At 42.2% G+C, this 15147-nt stretch overlaps 1 protein-coding gene across 3 annotated transcripts; it reads left to right on the plus strand.

The window, feature by feature from the left end:
- The first annotated feature begins 10284 nt into the window (after positions 1-10284).
- On the plus strand, positions 10285-15052 carry rabx5 (Rab5 GDP/GTP exchange factor). 3 transcript variants are annotated; one of them, XM_045702914.1, is made up of 9 exons: positions 10285-10389; positions 11484-11665; positions 11782-11912; positions 12102-12253; positions 12473-12542; positions 12744-12879; positions 13042-13136; positions 13308-13564; positions 13682-15052. In XM_045702914.1, the coding sequence occupies exons 2-9, from the start codon at positions 11508-11510 to the stop codon at positions 14099-14101; spliced, it is 1419 nt and encodes a 472-aa protein (XP_045558870.1). In that variant the 5' UTR covers positions 10285-10389; positions 11484-11507; the 3' UTR covers positions 14102-15052.
- Positions 15053-15147: the final 95 nt, after the last annotated feature.

Below are 15147 nucleotides of genomic sequence, written 5' to 3' on the forward strand. Positions count from 1 at the left end.
GACATGCTGATTTTAGGTCTACACCATCACTGGTATTATCAGGCTGTATAGTTTGTTTGCTCTGACTGAGTACATTTTTATTAGCTAGCTAATAGCTTACAATGAAGAAGGCTGCAAAGGTTTAACGTCTGTGTACGCTATCCCTGATGCAGTGAAAATAATACAAATATTGAAAAATGAAGTAAGCTTTATGCAATATCTTTTTGAGTGTGGACCCATTACAGCTTTTGTCTGAATTTGCGGGTTTTACGCACCAGCCAAGCTTCTGGGAGAGCGCGATGGTCCCCTTTTGATTAGCATTAGCGTCTAACACGATTTATGCCCAACTTGTTAATTAGGGATAGGCCTCCCGCTAGCTGCATTGTCTGATTTACCCTAGCTATTACAGCAAAAACATGCCATGCAATTGTTTGAGGACGACACCCCACCTAAAAATATTTTTCCACTGGCACAGGTTTCATACATTCACAAATAACGATTAAATATTTACTTTTTGAAAATCTTCCTCTGATTTGTCATCCAAAGGGTCCCAGCTATAACATGTTGTTTTGTTAGATAAAATCCTTCTTTATATCCCAAAAGTCTGTTTAGTTGGCGCCATCGATTTTGAGTAATCCACTTGTTCAACATGCAGAGAAAGGAATCCGAAAATCTAACCCTAAACTTTGTTTCAACAAGTCTAAATACGTTTCTATTTACTTCTCAGATACCATAAAATGTAATCAAACTATAATATTTGTTACGGAAAGAAGTATATTCAATAGGAAACCGATTTTAGCAGGTACATCCTGTCTTCATGGTGCGCGCAAACACGAATTTCCAAGATTGCGTCCCTGTACTAAAACGTATTTCTTATTCGTTTTTAAAGTTACAAGCCTGAAACCTTGAACAGACTGCTGACACCCTGTGGAAGCCATAGGAATTGCATCCAGGGAGCTAATTTTCAATAGACCTTTTACTTGCCTTTCTAAGAGGATGGTCTCTCAAAAATAAATCTTGTTGGTTTTTCTTTGGATTTTCTCAACATTTCTACAAACTTCAAAGTGTTTTCCTTCCAATGGTACCAATTATATGCATATCCTGGCTTCAGGGCCTGAGCAACAGGTAGTTTCCTTTGGGCATGTCATTTAGGCGGAAATTGAGAAAAAAGGGGCCTAGCCCTAATAGTTATTAAGAAAAGACAAACTAGCTGTTTGAAAATGTAAGAAACACAAACTAATAGTGTAATTTATCGATCGCTAGTGGATTTATATTAAGAAGCAAAGTGAAAACAGCATCGTTGTCATCAACATTGTTATTTGTGCTGCATTGACCATGCAGACTGAACGCAAGTGTCTCGTGGTCAAGCAACAACAAATACACTCCTTGAGTGACGGGGTGGGGCTAGGTCTGTGTGGAAAGCAGCGTGGAGAGAGATGACTCAAGTAGAAGAGTAAACTGTAAAAATGGACGTTACACATGGTGAATCACATTTAACAAACCAAACATTCAAATACCGTTCTAGAAAGTGAAGTAAATACCCAAACCGGTATGTGCATCTACCGGAATATCGTAAAATACGGTATACCGTCCAGTCCTAGAATATACCATTTTCATTGTCATGGCATGCTAGGTTCAATAGCTTTTGGCTTGTCACCTAAAACCCTCAACTTTTACAGATGCACAATCGAGAGCATCCTGTCGGGCTGTATCACCGCCTGGTATGGAAACTGCACTGCCCACAACCGCAAGGCTCTAACCAGAAGAGGAGTGGGAGGCCCCGGTGCACAACTGAGCAAGAGGACAAGTACATTAGTGTCTAGTTTGAGAAACAGACGCCTCACAAGTCCTCAACTGGCAGCTTCATTAAATAGTACCCGCAAAACACCAGTGTCAACATCAACAGTGAAGAGGCCACTCCGGGATGCTGGCCTTAGTTTTGTTTCGGTACTGCAGTTTTACTGACGCCCAGCCCAAGAAAGACAATTTCCATACACAGCCACATAGTTGTCAGATTTGAAAATCTGGGTCATTCTATGAAAATGGTGGCTTTTTGAACAGCAAACTTATACACATTTTTTATTATTAAAAAAATAAATAATAATAATTTAAAAAAAACTTAGATAATAGTTAACCCCTTACCATTATAAATCAACAAATGACAGCTTAAAAGTTTCACTACATTACATAAAAAAATGCTGGTGGTACCTTGTCACTGGTGTTACCTATATTTTAGATGACAATTCAGGCTTTCGAGAATGTAATTTCAGTCTTTAATTTGCATATATAATCAGACAAAAGGTTAATGATGATACTAAGAAATAGTTTGGATTAGTAATCATTTACTTTAGACCTGCATGTGTCAAGTTCTATTGTCTGACATTTTTTCTTGCAACATTAGAAATAGAGGTTGAATCATCAAAATTGAATGATCATATCCTTAAAATGTTTACTAATGAATGCAGCAACAGTTAGGTTGATACAAAAAAACATTAAATTAAATTGGTTAACTCTGATGCCAGAACACCAATATGCCATACAGTAATACCAGTAACGCAATGTAACACCAGTGACACAATGTGAAACCAATGACAAACATAAGATTATTTCAAACAAATTATCAATTTTAGTAATATTTTTCATTACAAATATTTTCAGATTTCATAAGATGGGTTGATTTAAATATTAACAATAAAATGAGGGTTATTGGTCAAAGATTAAGACCAAAAGATGCCCATTGACTAAAATGTCTTTCATAACACATTGTAATAAACATAAAACATGTCCACTAAACATTAGAAACACGAACATTGAACATACACAAACTGTTTTCCTAACCACACTGATACAAACATTTTGTATGCAGTAAAACATGTTCATGGAATTTTCCCTGTATTGTTCTTCACTTTTACTTCAGATATGTTTCTCTTTGCCATGGACGTGACATAACATCTTATCTCTGAGCCAATCTCCATTGCTTTCTAGCTACTGACGGCTTCTTCACTAGTAGCCAGTTCACATCTGCCACTTTCACACAGTCAGGTGCTCCTCGAAGTACTTCCAGATACTGTGGCAAATTTGAACGGATCTTTTATTCACTGGCAATGGCTCTGGCATCAGACAAACAATCTGGTAATCCCCATACCAGTTGATATCATCTCTTGGGGCTTGGCCAGTAGAACTTGTTGACACCATTCCTGTGCATGCACTTTACTTTGACATTGTTCTTCAACCTCCAGTATAATGCCAGGGTATGGTTGTTCATCATAGTTCACGATACACCACTGTCCACTGTGGTGAGACTTGATGACATCTGGACGAAGTGGGGCTGAGGTATCCAGGTCGATGGCATCTGGTTGATGTGGAGGTGAGAGATCACGGCCATTAGCCGGCATTGTATGGAGGGTGACTTCTTGGAGTCCATAACATGGGCAATCCCATAGGCCTTCCGCTGCTTGGCAAAGACAACTTATGTCTCTATTTTAGGATGCCAGGTGTGATACTTAAAACCTGGTGCATTCACATGGTTCCTTTTATGGTAACCAGAGATACCTCTGACATCATCTATGCCTTTCTTTCCACCTCTTCCCCGCTGAAATAATGCAACTGTATTTGACTGCCAGAGTCCCTTAACTCCTGGTAGAATGACACTGCATCTGTTAAGTCTCTGCCGTGGTGGACCAAGAGGTCGACTGACCTCTTTAATGAACCCCCCCACTCCATCCGGAGCACCTTTTCCGTGACTGGCCTAAAAAAAGTTCCACGTAGTCCCCTGGAAGCCCTCCTTGTAAGGTTCTGTGCAAACCATGTAAAAGTTGCCCTTCTGTTTATATTGTGTGGCAGGGCCATCACTGAAGAAATGAAGGTGTTGCACGGCAGGGTACTGGTGTTTTCAAATCAAATCAAATGTATTTATATAGCCCTTCTTACATCAGCTGATATCTCAAAGTGCTGTACAGAAACCCAGCCTAAAACCCCAAACAGCACGCAATTCAGGTGTAGAAGCACGGTGGCTAGGAAAAACTCCCTAGAAAGGCAAAAACCTAGGAAGAAACCTAGAGAGGAACCAGGCTTTTATGTCCAGGATTTGGTCCAGGTGAGCCCATATGGCTGCTGGATTATGCCTTCTGCTGGGTGAGATGGTGCAGAAGGAGATGGGGGGGGCTCCTCTGCCACATCGAGGACACCAGTGTGGAACATCACTTGCTTGTGTGACCCCCCCGAAGTGAATTGACTGGATCTCTGAAGCATACTTGTAAGCGTAGAGTCTGTAGAGTCTTTGCTTTTCAGCAGCACCTAATTTTGCCATATCTATCAAAAGGAAAGCCATATTATGCGATTACAATATTGAAACAGTAATAAAATGCTAACAAGTATTTTTTAATATAATTGAGGGTTTATTAAAATACTACGTTGACAAAAAAGTTTTGTGTTATTATCACTGGTGTTATCGTCATGTCACTGCTGTTACCGGCAAGAACAGTAACACCAGTGACAAATCTGCAGACAAGATGGCATATCTAAGATGGCGGCCACTGTAGCTCAAACCACACTTCTTAAATTGTAAATAAATCCCTTAATCATGCAATTTTATCAATTTTAATCCAATTTCCTTTCCCCTTACTACAACCTGTATAACAAATTTGGCGACTTGTTAAGGTTGCCCTAGCAACTTTTCGTTGATTTCGCAACTTCCCTGTTTGTTTGTGTGTGTGCCTGCTCTGCAGTCTGCTCCCTCTCCGCAGCCGCTGCCTGTGTGCACCAACGATACAGTGCCTTCGGAAAGTATTCAGACCCCTTGACTTTCCACATTTTGTCACAGCCTTATTCAAAAATGTATTAAATAAATGAAAATCCTCAGCAATCTACACACAATACCCCATAATGACAAAGTGAAAACAGTTTTTTTTGCAAATTTGAGAAGACATTTTTTATTTTATTTACATAAGTATTCAGATCCTTTGCTATGAGACTTCACATTTAACTCAGATGCATCCTGTTTCTATTGATCATCCTTGAGATGTTTCTACAACAAAATTGGAGTCCACCTATGGTAAATTCAATTGATTGTACATGATTTGGAAAGGCACTCAAATCAAGTTAATGTTAATGCGAATGTAGCGAAATGCTTGTGCTTCTAGTTCCGATAGTGCAGTAATATCTAACAATTCCCCAACAACTACCTAATACACACAAATCTAAAGGGGTGAATGAGAATATGTACATATAAGTATATGGATGAGCGATGGCCGAGCGGCATAGGCAAGGTGCAGTAGATGGTATAAAATACAGTATATACATGTGATATGAGTTATGGAAGATATGTAAACATTGTTAGTGGCGTTATTTAAAGTGGCATTGTTTAAAGTGACTGGTGATCCATTTATTAAAGTGTCCAGTGATTGGGTCTCAATGTAGGCAGCAGCCTCTGAGTTAGTGATTGCTGTTTAGCAGTCTGATGGCCTTGCGATAGATCCTGTTTTTCAATCTCTCGGTCCCAGCTTTGATGCACCTGTACTGACCTCGCCATCCGGATGATGGCGGTGTGAACAGGCAGTGGCTCGGGTGGTTGTTGTCCTTCCTGTGACATTGGGTGCTGTAGGTGTCATGGAGGGCAGGTAGTTTGCCCCCAGTGATGTGTTGTGCAGACCGCACCACCCTCTGGAGAGCCTTGCGGTTGAGGGAGATGCAGTTGCCATACCAGGCTGTGATACAGCCCGACAGGATGCTCTCAATTGTGCATCTGTAAAAATTTGTGAGGGTTTTAGGTGACAAGCCAAATTTCTTCAGCCTCCTGAGGCGCTGTTGCGCCTTCTTCACCACACTGTCTGTGTGGGTGGACCATTTCAGTTTGTCTGTGATGTGTACGCCCAGAAACTTTCCACCTTCGCCCCTGCTGTCCCTTCAATGTGGATAGGGGGGTGCTCCCTCTGCTGTTTCCTGAAGTCCACGATCATCTCCTTTTTGTTTTGTTGATGTTGAGTGAGAGGTTGTTTTCCTGACACCACACTCCGAGTGTCCTCACCTCCTCCCTGTAGGCTGTCTCATCATTGTTGGTGATCAGGCCCACTACTGCAAACTTAATGATTGAGTTGGAGGAGTGCATGGCCACGTAGTTGTGGGTGAACAGGGAGTACAGGAGAGGGCTGAGCACACACCCTTGTGGGGCCCCAGTGTTGAGGGTCAGTGAATTGGAGATGTTGTTTCGTACTTTCACCACCTGGGGGCGGCCCGTCAGAAAGTCCAGGACCCAGTTGTACAGGGCGGGGTTGAGACCCAGGGCCTCCAGCTTCATGATGAACTTGGAGGGTACTATGGTGTTGAATGCTGAGCTGTAGTCAATGAACAGCATTTTTACATGGGTATTATTTTTCTCCAGATGGGATAGGCCAGTGTGCAGTGTGATGGCGATTGAATCATCTGTGGACCTGTTGGGACGGTATGCAAACTGAAGTGGGTCTAGGGTGGCCGGTAAGGTGGCGGTGACAAGACCTTGACTAGCCTCTCAAAGCACTTAATGATGGCAGAAGTGAGTGCTACGGGGCGGTAGTCATTTAGTTCAGTTACCTTTGCCTTCTTGGGTACAGGAACAATGGTATCCATCTTAATGCATGTGGGGACAACAGACTGGGATAGGGAGCGTTTTAATATGTCCGTAAACACACCAGCCAACTGGTCTGCGCATGCTCTGAGGACGCGGCTAGGGATGCCGTCTGGGCCAGCAGCCTTGCGAAGGTTAACAAGTTTAATGTTTTACTCAAGTCAGACACGGAGAGGGGAGTCTTTGTTAGCGAGCCGCGACGGTGGCACTGTATTATCCTCAAGCGGGCAAAGAAGGTGTTTAGTTTGTCTGGAAGCGTGATGTCGGTGTCCGTGACGTGGCTGTTTTTGTAGTCCGTGTTGAATTGCGACTCCACCTTGTCCCTGTACCGGCATTTCACTTGTTTGATTGCTTTGCGGAGGGATTAACGACACTGTTTATATTCAGCCATATTTCCAGACCTCTTTCCATGGTTAAATGCGGTGGATCGAGCTTTCAGTTTTGCGCGAATTCTGCCATCCATCCACGGTTTCTGGTTAGGGTAGGTTTTAATAGTCACAGTGGGTACAACATCTCCAATGCACTTCTTTATAAACGCACTCACCGAGTCAGCGTATAGGTCAATGTTGTTCTGAGGCTGACCGGAACATATTCCAGTCCGAGTGATCAAAACAATCTTGAAGCGTGGCTTCTGATTTGTCAGACCAGCATTGAATGGTTCTTGTCACTGGTACATCCTCTTTGAGATTCTGCCTATAAGACGGAACGAGCAAGATGACGTCGTGGTCGGATTTACCGAAGGGAGGGCGGGGGAGGGCTTTGTATGCATCGTGGCTTAGAGTACCAGTGATAGAGAGTATTAGCCCTGCGAATTGTGCAATCAAATCCAACTTTATTTGTCACGTGTCGAATACAACATGTGTAGACTTTACCGTGAAATGCTTACTTTCAAGCCCTTAACCAACAGTGCAGTTCAAGAAGAGTTAAGAAAATATTTACCAAGTAGACAAAAATAAAAAGTAACACAATACGGCTATATACAGGGGGCATCGAGTCAGTGGGCGGGGGTACAGGTTAGTTGAGGTAATTTGTACAGTGAGGGAAAAAAGTATTTGATCCCCTGCTGATTTTGTACGTTTACCCACTGACAAAGAAATGATCAGTCTATAATTTTAATGGTAGGTTTATTTGAACAGTGAGAGACAGAATAACAACAAAACAATCCAGAAAAACGCATGTCAAAAATGTTATAAATTGATTTGCATTTTAATGAGGGAAATAAGTATGTGGATCTGTTGGGGTGGTATGTGAATTGGAGTGGGTCTAGGGTGTCTGGGAGGATGCCGTTGATATGAGCCGTGACCAGCCATTCAAAGCACTTCATGGCTACCGGCGTGAGTGCCACGAGGCGGTAATCATTTAGGCAGGTTACCTTCACTTCCTTGGGCACAGGGACTATGGTGGTCTGCTTGGAACATGTAGGTATTACAGACTCGGTCAAGGAGAGGTTGAAAATTCCAGTGAAGACACTTGACAGTTGGTCCACGCATGCTTTGAGTACACGTCCTGGTAATCTGTCTGGCTCAGCGGCTTAGTAAATGTTGACCTGTTTAATTAAAGGTTTTGTTCACATCGGCTACCGAGAGCGTTATCACAGTCATCCAGAACAGCTGGTGCTCTCGTGCATGCTTCAGTGTTGCTTTCCTCGAAGCGAGCATAAAAGGCATTTAGCTCATCTGGTAGGCTCGCATAACTGGGCAGCTCGTGTTTGGGTTTCCCTTTGTAGTACGTAATAGTTTTCAAGCCCTCCCACATCCGACGAGCGTCAGAGCCGATGTAGTAGGATTGAATCTTAATTCTGTATTGACGCTTTGCTTGTTTGATGGTTCGTCTGAAGGCATAGCGGGATTTCTCATAAGCATCCGGATTACTCTCCCGCTCCTTGAAAGCGGCAGCTCTAGCCTTTAGCTCGATGCGGATGTTGCCTATAATCCATGGCTTCTGGTTGGGATATGTACGTACAGTCACTGTGGGGATGACGTCACCGATGCACTTATTGATGAAGCCGATGACTGAGGTGGTGTACTCCTCAATGCCATTGGATGAATCCCGGGAACATATTCCAGTCTGTGCTAGCGAAACAGTCCTGTAGTGTAGCATCCACGTCATCTGAACACTTCCGTATTGAGTGAGTCACTGATACTTCCTGCTTTAGTTTTTGCTTGTAAGCAGGAATCAGGATAGAATTATGGTCAGATTTGCCAAATGGAGGGCGGGGAGAGCTTTGTATGCATCTCTGTGTGTGGAGTAAAGGTGGTCTAGGATTTTTTTTTCTCTGGTTGCACATGTGACATGCTGATAAAAATGTGGTTAAACTGATTTAAGTTTTCCTGCATTAAAGTCCCCAGCCACTAGGAGCGCCGCTTCTGGAGGAGGATTTTCTTCTTTGTTTATGGCCTTATAGAGTTGGTTGAGAGCGGTCTTAGTGCCGGCTTCGTCCTGTGGTGGTAAATAGACGGCTACAAATAATATAGATAGTGTGGTGTACAGCTTATCATAAGGTACTCTACCTCAGGCGAGCAATACCTCAAGACTTCTTTAATATTAGACATCGTGCACCAGCTGTTATTGACAAATAGACACACACCCCGACCCCTCGTCTTACCAGAGGTAGTGTCTTTGTTCTGCCGGTGCATGGAAAATCCTGCTAGCTCTATATTGTCCGTATCGTCGTTCAGCCACATCTCGGTGAAACATAAGATGTTACAGTTTTTGATGTCCCATTGGTAGGATAATCTTAATCGTAGACAGCGATGGCGCACACGTGCGCCGGTTTGGGTTCCGTGTTAGCCCTTGGCATCGCAGACGCTCGTTGACACGCACGAGCAGTGTGGGTGCAATAATTGAATAACATGGATTTCTACACGTGTCCGTCGTCCTGCCTCTCCCATCTCCTCATTGGTTTATAGAAGCAGGTACCCACGTGCCATCTCCTCATTGGTTATACCCACATGGGTGATTGAAAGACAAACTGTTTTGCCGGTCGTTGTGGTAATACTATGAAGGTTTAGATGCGATCACCAAATAAGTTCAAAGATGAAAAAGCCTGGAAGGAGGAGAGATGACTAGAAACGATTCGGTTGGCCGTTTTATGTGTGGATTAATTGTCGGAGTAGAGGACCTTGTGCATTTCTGGTAAAATAACAACTCAATGTTTATATCCCAGGACAAATTAGCTAGCAACAGCAAGCTAGCTAAATAGGACAAATTAGCTAGCAAGTGCAAGCTAACTAGCTAAATTGCCATAGATGTTTAATGCTTTTCGACCTGTCCCCAAATTAATGTCATTGGTTCAGAGTTTGTTTTTATATTTTAACCTGAGTGTAGTGATCGCGTTTGGTGTAGGGGAACAAAATACATTTATGCACAATAGCGCATGCCCGCAGCCGGTTTGGGTTCCGTGTAATGATTGTTTGACAAATAGTGCTTCCCACAACGCAGTTGATGGCTGCAGCATGGTGCAGTTGGTGAGAAGCAACTTGAAGGCGATCTCATCCAAAACTGCATGACCTGATCACATAATTTGTGTAAAGTTAATGCAGTAGACATTTAGTCACAAGTCAAACAATGTTTAGACTCATAATTCAACACACTTTGAAAGACGTTGGTCAACTCTTGACAAAAGTGATCCGCTGGAAAGCGCCCAATATCACAGCACTGGCAAACCATGGTTGACCAACATGGCTGACCGTTATCCCATCGTAAGAAGGTTCATGAACATTCTAGTATTCTAATTCTATGGGGTCATCAGACAGGCAGCTGATGTCACGTCATCACGTCACGTCGGCCAACCAAGTGAACCTGCCAAGGTAAGTCGTTTTCTTGCTAGCTATCAAAAGGTGTTAGCTATAGTTACTAAAATCGAAGAACCCAACTATTTGGGTTTTGGTTATGCGTCATTAAAATGTTTGCATGATATATAAGTATTTAATTTGTCTAGCCTTTTGGAGCCTTCTCGAACTAGCTAGTTAACGTTAGCACAACAAATTAGCTACCAGCTGTGAACTCACCATGTCATTTCTTGGTTAGCTAACTAACCTAGTTAGCTTTACTCAGAGTCTGTATTTAATGTATTAGATGACTAGGTTTTGAATTTGGGCTAACTTAAACTTTATAGCTGGAGTAGTGGTAACGTTAGGACAACTGCTGAAGTGCGACACATTCTATTTTACCAGGAATATGACTACTTTAATGAACAATATATTTTTTTTGCAAAGTAAGGAATATGTTTTATTTTACTGTCAGAAAAGACGTCTGAATCAGTTAGTTTGTTTTAACAACGCGTGTATTTACATATGTAAACTGCTAGGTTGAACAAAAACACTCCGCGGGAAGCCAGAAGTTAAATGCAATTAAATTTCAACGTACTGTGCCTGTGGACAGGACGGTTGGTCATTTTGACGAAGACAAAATATCTAAGAACCAGTGGTTGTGCTCGATTAAATGGCATCATGTTAGATATTTTATGAATCATTTACTGGTAATATTTATTGTGAAAAAGGTTTATCTAGTTACTTGATCATCGTTATATTACTCGGGGTTAGGATTGGATCTAAATTAACATTACAACAATTTAGGATATTCAACAAACAGAATTACAACCGGACAGTTAACCTGTTGGGGCTCGGGGGCAGTATTGAGACATTTTGAAAAAAATATGTGCCCATTTTTAACTGCCTCCTACACCAACTCAGAAGCTAGGATATGCATATTATTAACACATTCGGATAGAAAACACTCTGAATTGTGGAGGACCACATTTTTAAGGGGGGGATTTGACTCCAACTGCAACTATGCTATGTAACAAATCCATGTATTTCCACTACTGCGTTTGTATTTACTTAATGTATGTTTGTCTAGGAGTTGTTCAAAACAGTTAAACAATTGTTTGCTATGTCACCAGGTGGGAGTAAAAGAGTGCTGAAGTATGGCGGCGGAGCAGCAAAGAGGGATCCGAGTCACTCAAGCAGAGCTTCTCTGCAAGGATGCGTGTGGCTATTATGGCAACCCTGCATGGCAGGGCTTTTGCTCCAAGTGCTGGCGAGAACGAACCCGCAAAGCAGAGGCGGACAGGCAGGAGACTGGGTAATGGTTTTATTGTCGTTCATAAATATTGGCAAAACAAGTCCACCAGAGACCGATCCGGTCTTTTGATCAGGGAAATATTCAAAAGTTTCCTTTTTGTTGTTCCCTGCTGTCAGGCCCCACAATGATGCAGGTTCTCCCCTCACCTTTTCTAAATTTGAGGAGAAGAAGAATATGGAGAAGGGTCGCAAAGTGAATACGATGAGGAGGCTCTTCTGGGGTGGACCGTCCCCTCCTAAACGCCCAGGTGATTCCCTCTGCACTTCCTCTCAGTTCAGTCATTAAAAAATGTTATGTCATTTCCACAACTGTATGAGTATTTTAATGTGAATTTTTTTTTGTAGGATTATGCTATAATCTGAAGTGATACGAAGCAAAAACATGTTTGGCTAATGCCGTAATAGCTGATCTTATGAGACCCCTTATACTCTTTCAGAGTCTTCAGAGGGCCAGGTGGCTACATTAAAAGCCTATCAGAGCATTGAGCCAGGGGATTTTACCAGCTTCCTGAAGCTGCTGAGGAACCCATCCTCTCAACGTCTGCAGTCCCGTTGCACTGCTTTCCTCAACACCATGGAGGCTTACCACGTAATGTGCTTCCTTCCTCTTTATCTCCACTCTTATCTCTGCAATTACTTTTCTCTTTCAACTTGTTTTTACGGCCCTCTCAACTGCCTTTTCCAATTGTCAAGTTCAGATTCCTTTCCATTGCCTGCTTCTTGTGCTGCTTTTCTTTTATCTTGATATTTGAAGTTCGAATAAAGCCTCTTAATTCATATTCTTGTTATATTTTCTTTCCTGCTGCAGGGCCTGCCAGTGCAGAAGCAATCTGACCTTGTTCAAGACTTTTACCAGAACATTGCTGTGCATTTCAGTAGTGAGTCATTTGTGAGCTGCTGTGTGGGTTCCCATTTTATGTTAATTATTGTGGGCCTATGTTTGTTCACTTAACATATAGACAATAATTTTGTTTGTCCTTGAATATCAGTCTCATTACACAACATATTGCACTGAACACTTCACTCTACCCTATTCCCCAACTTCACATACTTGTTCACTGTGTCTGCTGTATTGGTAGGTCTTTCAGAGGTTCAGGTCTCTCAGATGATGGAGCACATGGAGAAGCTGATCATGACGCGTCTGCACAAGTGGGTGTTCTGCCATGACAGCTGTGACGATGAAGTGAAAGACTTGGCACTCCAGAGGAGGATACGGTCAGACTGCCATGCATAACCTTGTCTAACATTATTACCAAACCCCCTCCCCGTACTATAGGTCTCGGTGATGCTAGATAAACTATCTTAGCAATGTTAATGACTAGTATTGTGATTCAACTTAGTTCACCATTGTTTTTAATTTGAATTGAACTTCGACAGGTCCTTAAACTGGGTCACCCCCCACATGCTGAGGGTGCCTTTCCCTGACGAGAGGGCTGAGGTTGTCAGCGATCCCTTTCTGCCTGCTATAACAGGTGACTTATTTTAAAGGAAGACGGTGTTCCTTTATTTGGATAAAAGATGACAACAGCAACACTGAAATGTCATTATGAAGAAAGCCAAATGACTAAATTAGTTTGACTAAAACATTTCCAGACCTTTTCAAATTCTACCTGTGGACTAACTGTTACACTCACAATCCCCAGCCATAATCGAGATGGATGCCAAGCGAGCGCCACAGGACAAGCTTACATGCGTATGTAAGTGCAGTCAGAATGTCTTCCAGGCTCTCTCCTCTTCCAATAGTGAGCCAGCAAATGCTGACGACTACCTGTCTGGCCTGATTTACGTAGTACTAAAGGCCAACCCACCCCGGCTTCACTCCAACATGCAGTATGTGATCCGCTTCGGCCTCCCTCACAGCCTGATGGCAGGAGAGAGTGGCTACTACTTCACCAATTTGGTGAGCTAATATGTACATGCGTACTGTACACTAGTTGATTGTACATAGTCATGAATGACTTGTGCTGAGATTACTACAGTCTGTTTTTGGTAATGTTATCATTTTGTTTTAATGTAGTGTTGCGCAGTGGCCTTCATTGAGAAGCTGGATGGGCCAGCACTCAACCTTAGCCCAGAGGAGTTTGAGGGGTACATGCAGGGTCGCCGTGCTCCCTCAAAGAGGGGCAGTGAGAGGCAAAAGATGGCCAGGGAGACGCAAGACCAACTAGAGGACCTGAAGGGTCGACAGGAGAAGGTGGACCAAGGAATAAATGCCCTCAAAGAGCAGCTACAGCATTGGGTACAGTCGGTCAAGGCACAGATAGATGAGGTGACATCCCAGTCTGCTCTGGCACAAGAAGAAATTAAAGCCCAGTCAGAGTTTTTGCAAAGCCATTCTGTCTCTACTATAACACAGGCAGATGTCAAAGACCAGTCAGTGCTGTTGCTAGATGGTCAAGAGTCCAACAACAACACTTGTCTAACAGAGGCAGAGTGATAGCCATATTAAGACTCAGGTACAGTGGGCAACCTTTTTACCCTGGTTCTTCATGCTTGTGAGCTTTGTGTGGTAAATATTAGTGAGTTGCAGGTGATCGGCTAAAATACGTATTTATGTAGGACTATAGGAAGTAGCATAATTGATAACAGAGGAGGTACCAAATAAGGGCATACATTTTTGTTTCGGTGGGATCCTCAAAGAAAAACAGACCTCAACATTCCTTGATGCCAACTTTGCACACCAAAAGCACAACCTGATGACAAATGCCGATCTTGAAACCATTGTTAACACAAGCAATTATTTTTGCTATTTGGTTTAACAGGTCACAAAGTGCTGTCATCTGTTTACATTCTTGACCTTGTTTAACGTTTCTACGGTTCTTATTTGTTTGTACATTACTCTCGTATCTACAAGAAATGTGTTCTTATATGCTGTCAGAGAAAAGCTATGTCTTGCACCCTGAAGTTTGTTAAATATCAGGACAGTAGGACAATTATTTTTGTAATTTAGCACTTACTGGGGTAGTGAGCAGACTTACTATTGATTGCTCCTATCATATTTCTTAGATTACTCAATTAAGATAAACCCAAGTGCCTATGCAAAAACTAGTAATGAAGATTGTGAATAAAATGTGAAACCTGTTATTGTAGAACCCTGTAAAGTAGAGGTGGCTCAGTCAAAGTAGAATACTTTATTTGAATGTTTGATTATGGATTACGTCTTACTTTCCAATATTAGACTGTTGAAGGTACAGTTACAATCCCTTGCATATACCTGTTCTTGTTTAAAAGCTGATTCCTTTCCATGTAATCGTTCTACTCATTAATAGCACAAACTTTTGTGAAGAACCTTGTTTACATGTTTTAAATAAAGTTTCTGAAGATCATGAAGAAATATTGTTAGTGAATGTACAGCAGAACCTCTAATTAAAGAAAAAGCATAAGGAAAGTGGACTTTATTTTTGTTCTGTATCCATGGAAACATTTTTGCTTTTACCAAGAAGCTGATTTTCTTGTAAATACGTTTTGATGTTTATTAGGCAA

The sequence above is a fragment of the Salmo salar genome, chromosome ssa20 (assembly GCF_905237065.1).
Source record: "Salmo salar chromosome ssa20, Ssal_v3.1, whole genome shotgun sequence".
Classification (NCBI taxonomy): domain Eukaryota; kingdom Metazoa; phylum Chordata; class Actinopteri; order Salmoniformes; family Salmonidae; genus Salmo; species Salmo salar.

Excerpts from the sequence above, each read along its gene's own strand:
- rabx5 (XM_045702914.1), top strand. The coding sequence starts at position 11,508 with ATGGCGGCGGAGCAGCAAAGAGGGATCCGAGTCACTCAAGCAGAGCTT. Across the intron at positions 12,254-12,472 it reads ACACCATGGAGGCTTACCAC|GGCCTGCCAGTGCAGAAGCA; the intron begins GTAATGTGCTTC and ends TTCCTGCTGCAG. Across the intron at positions 13,565-13,681 it reads GCTACTACTTCACCAATTTG|TGTTGCGCAGTGGCCTTCAT; the intron begins GTGAGCTAATAT and ends GTTTTAATGTAG.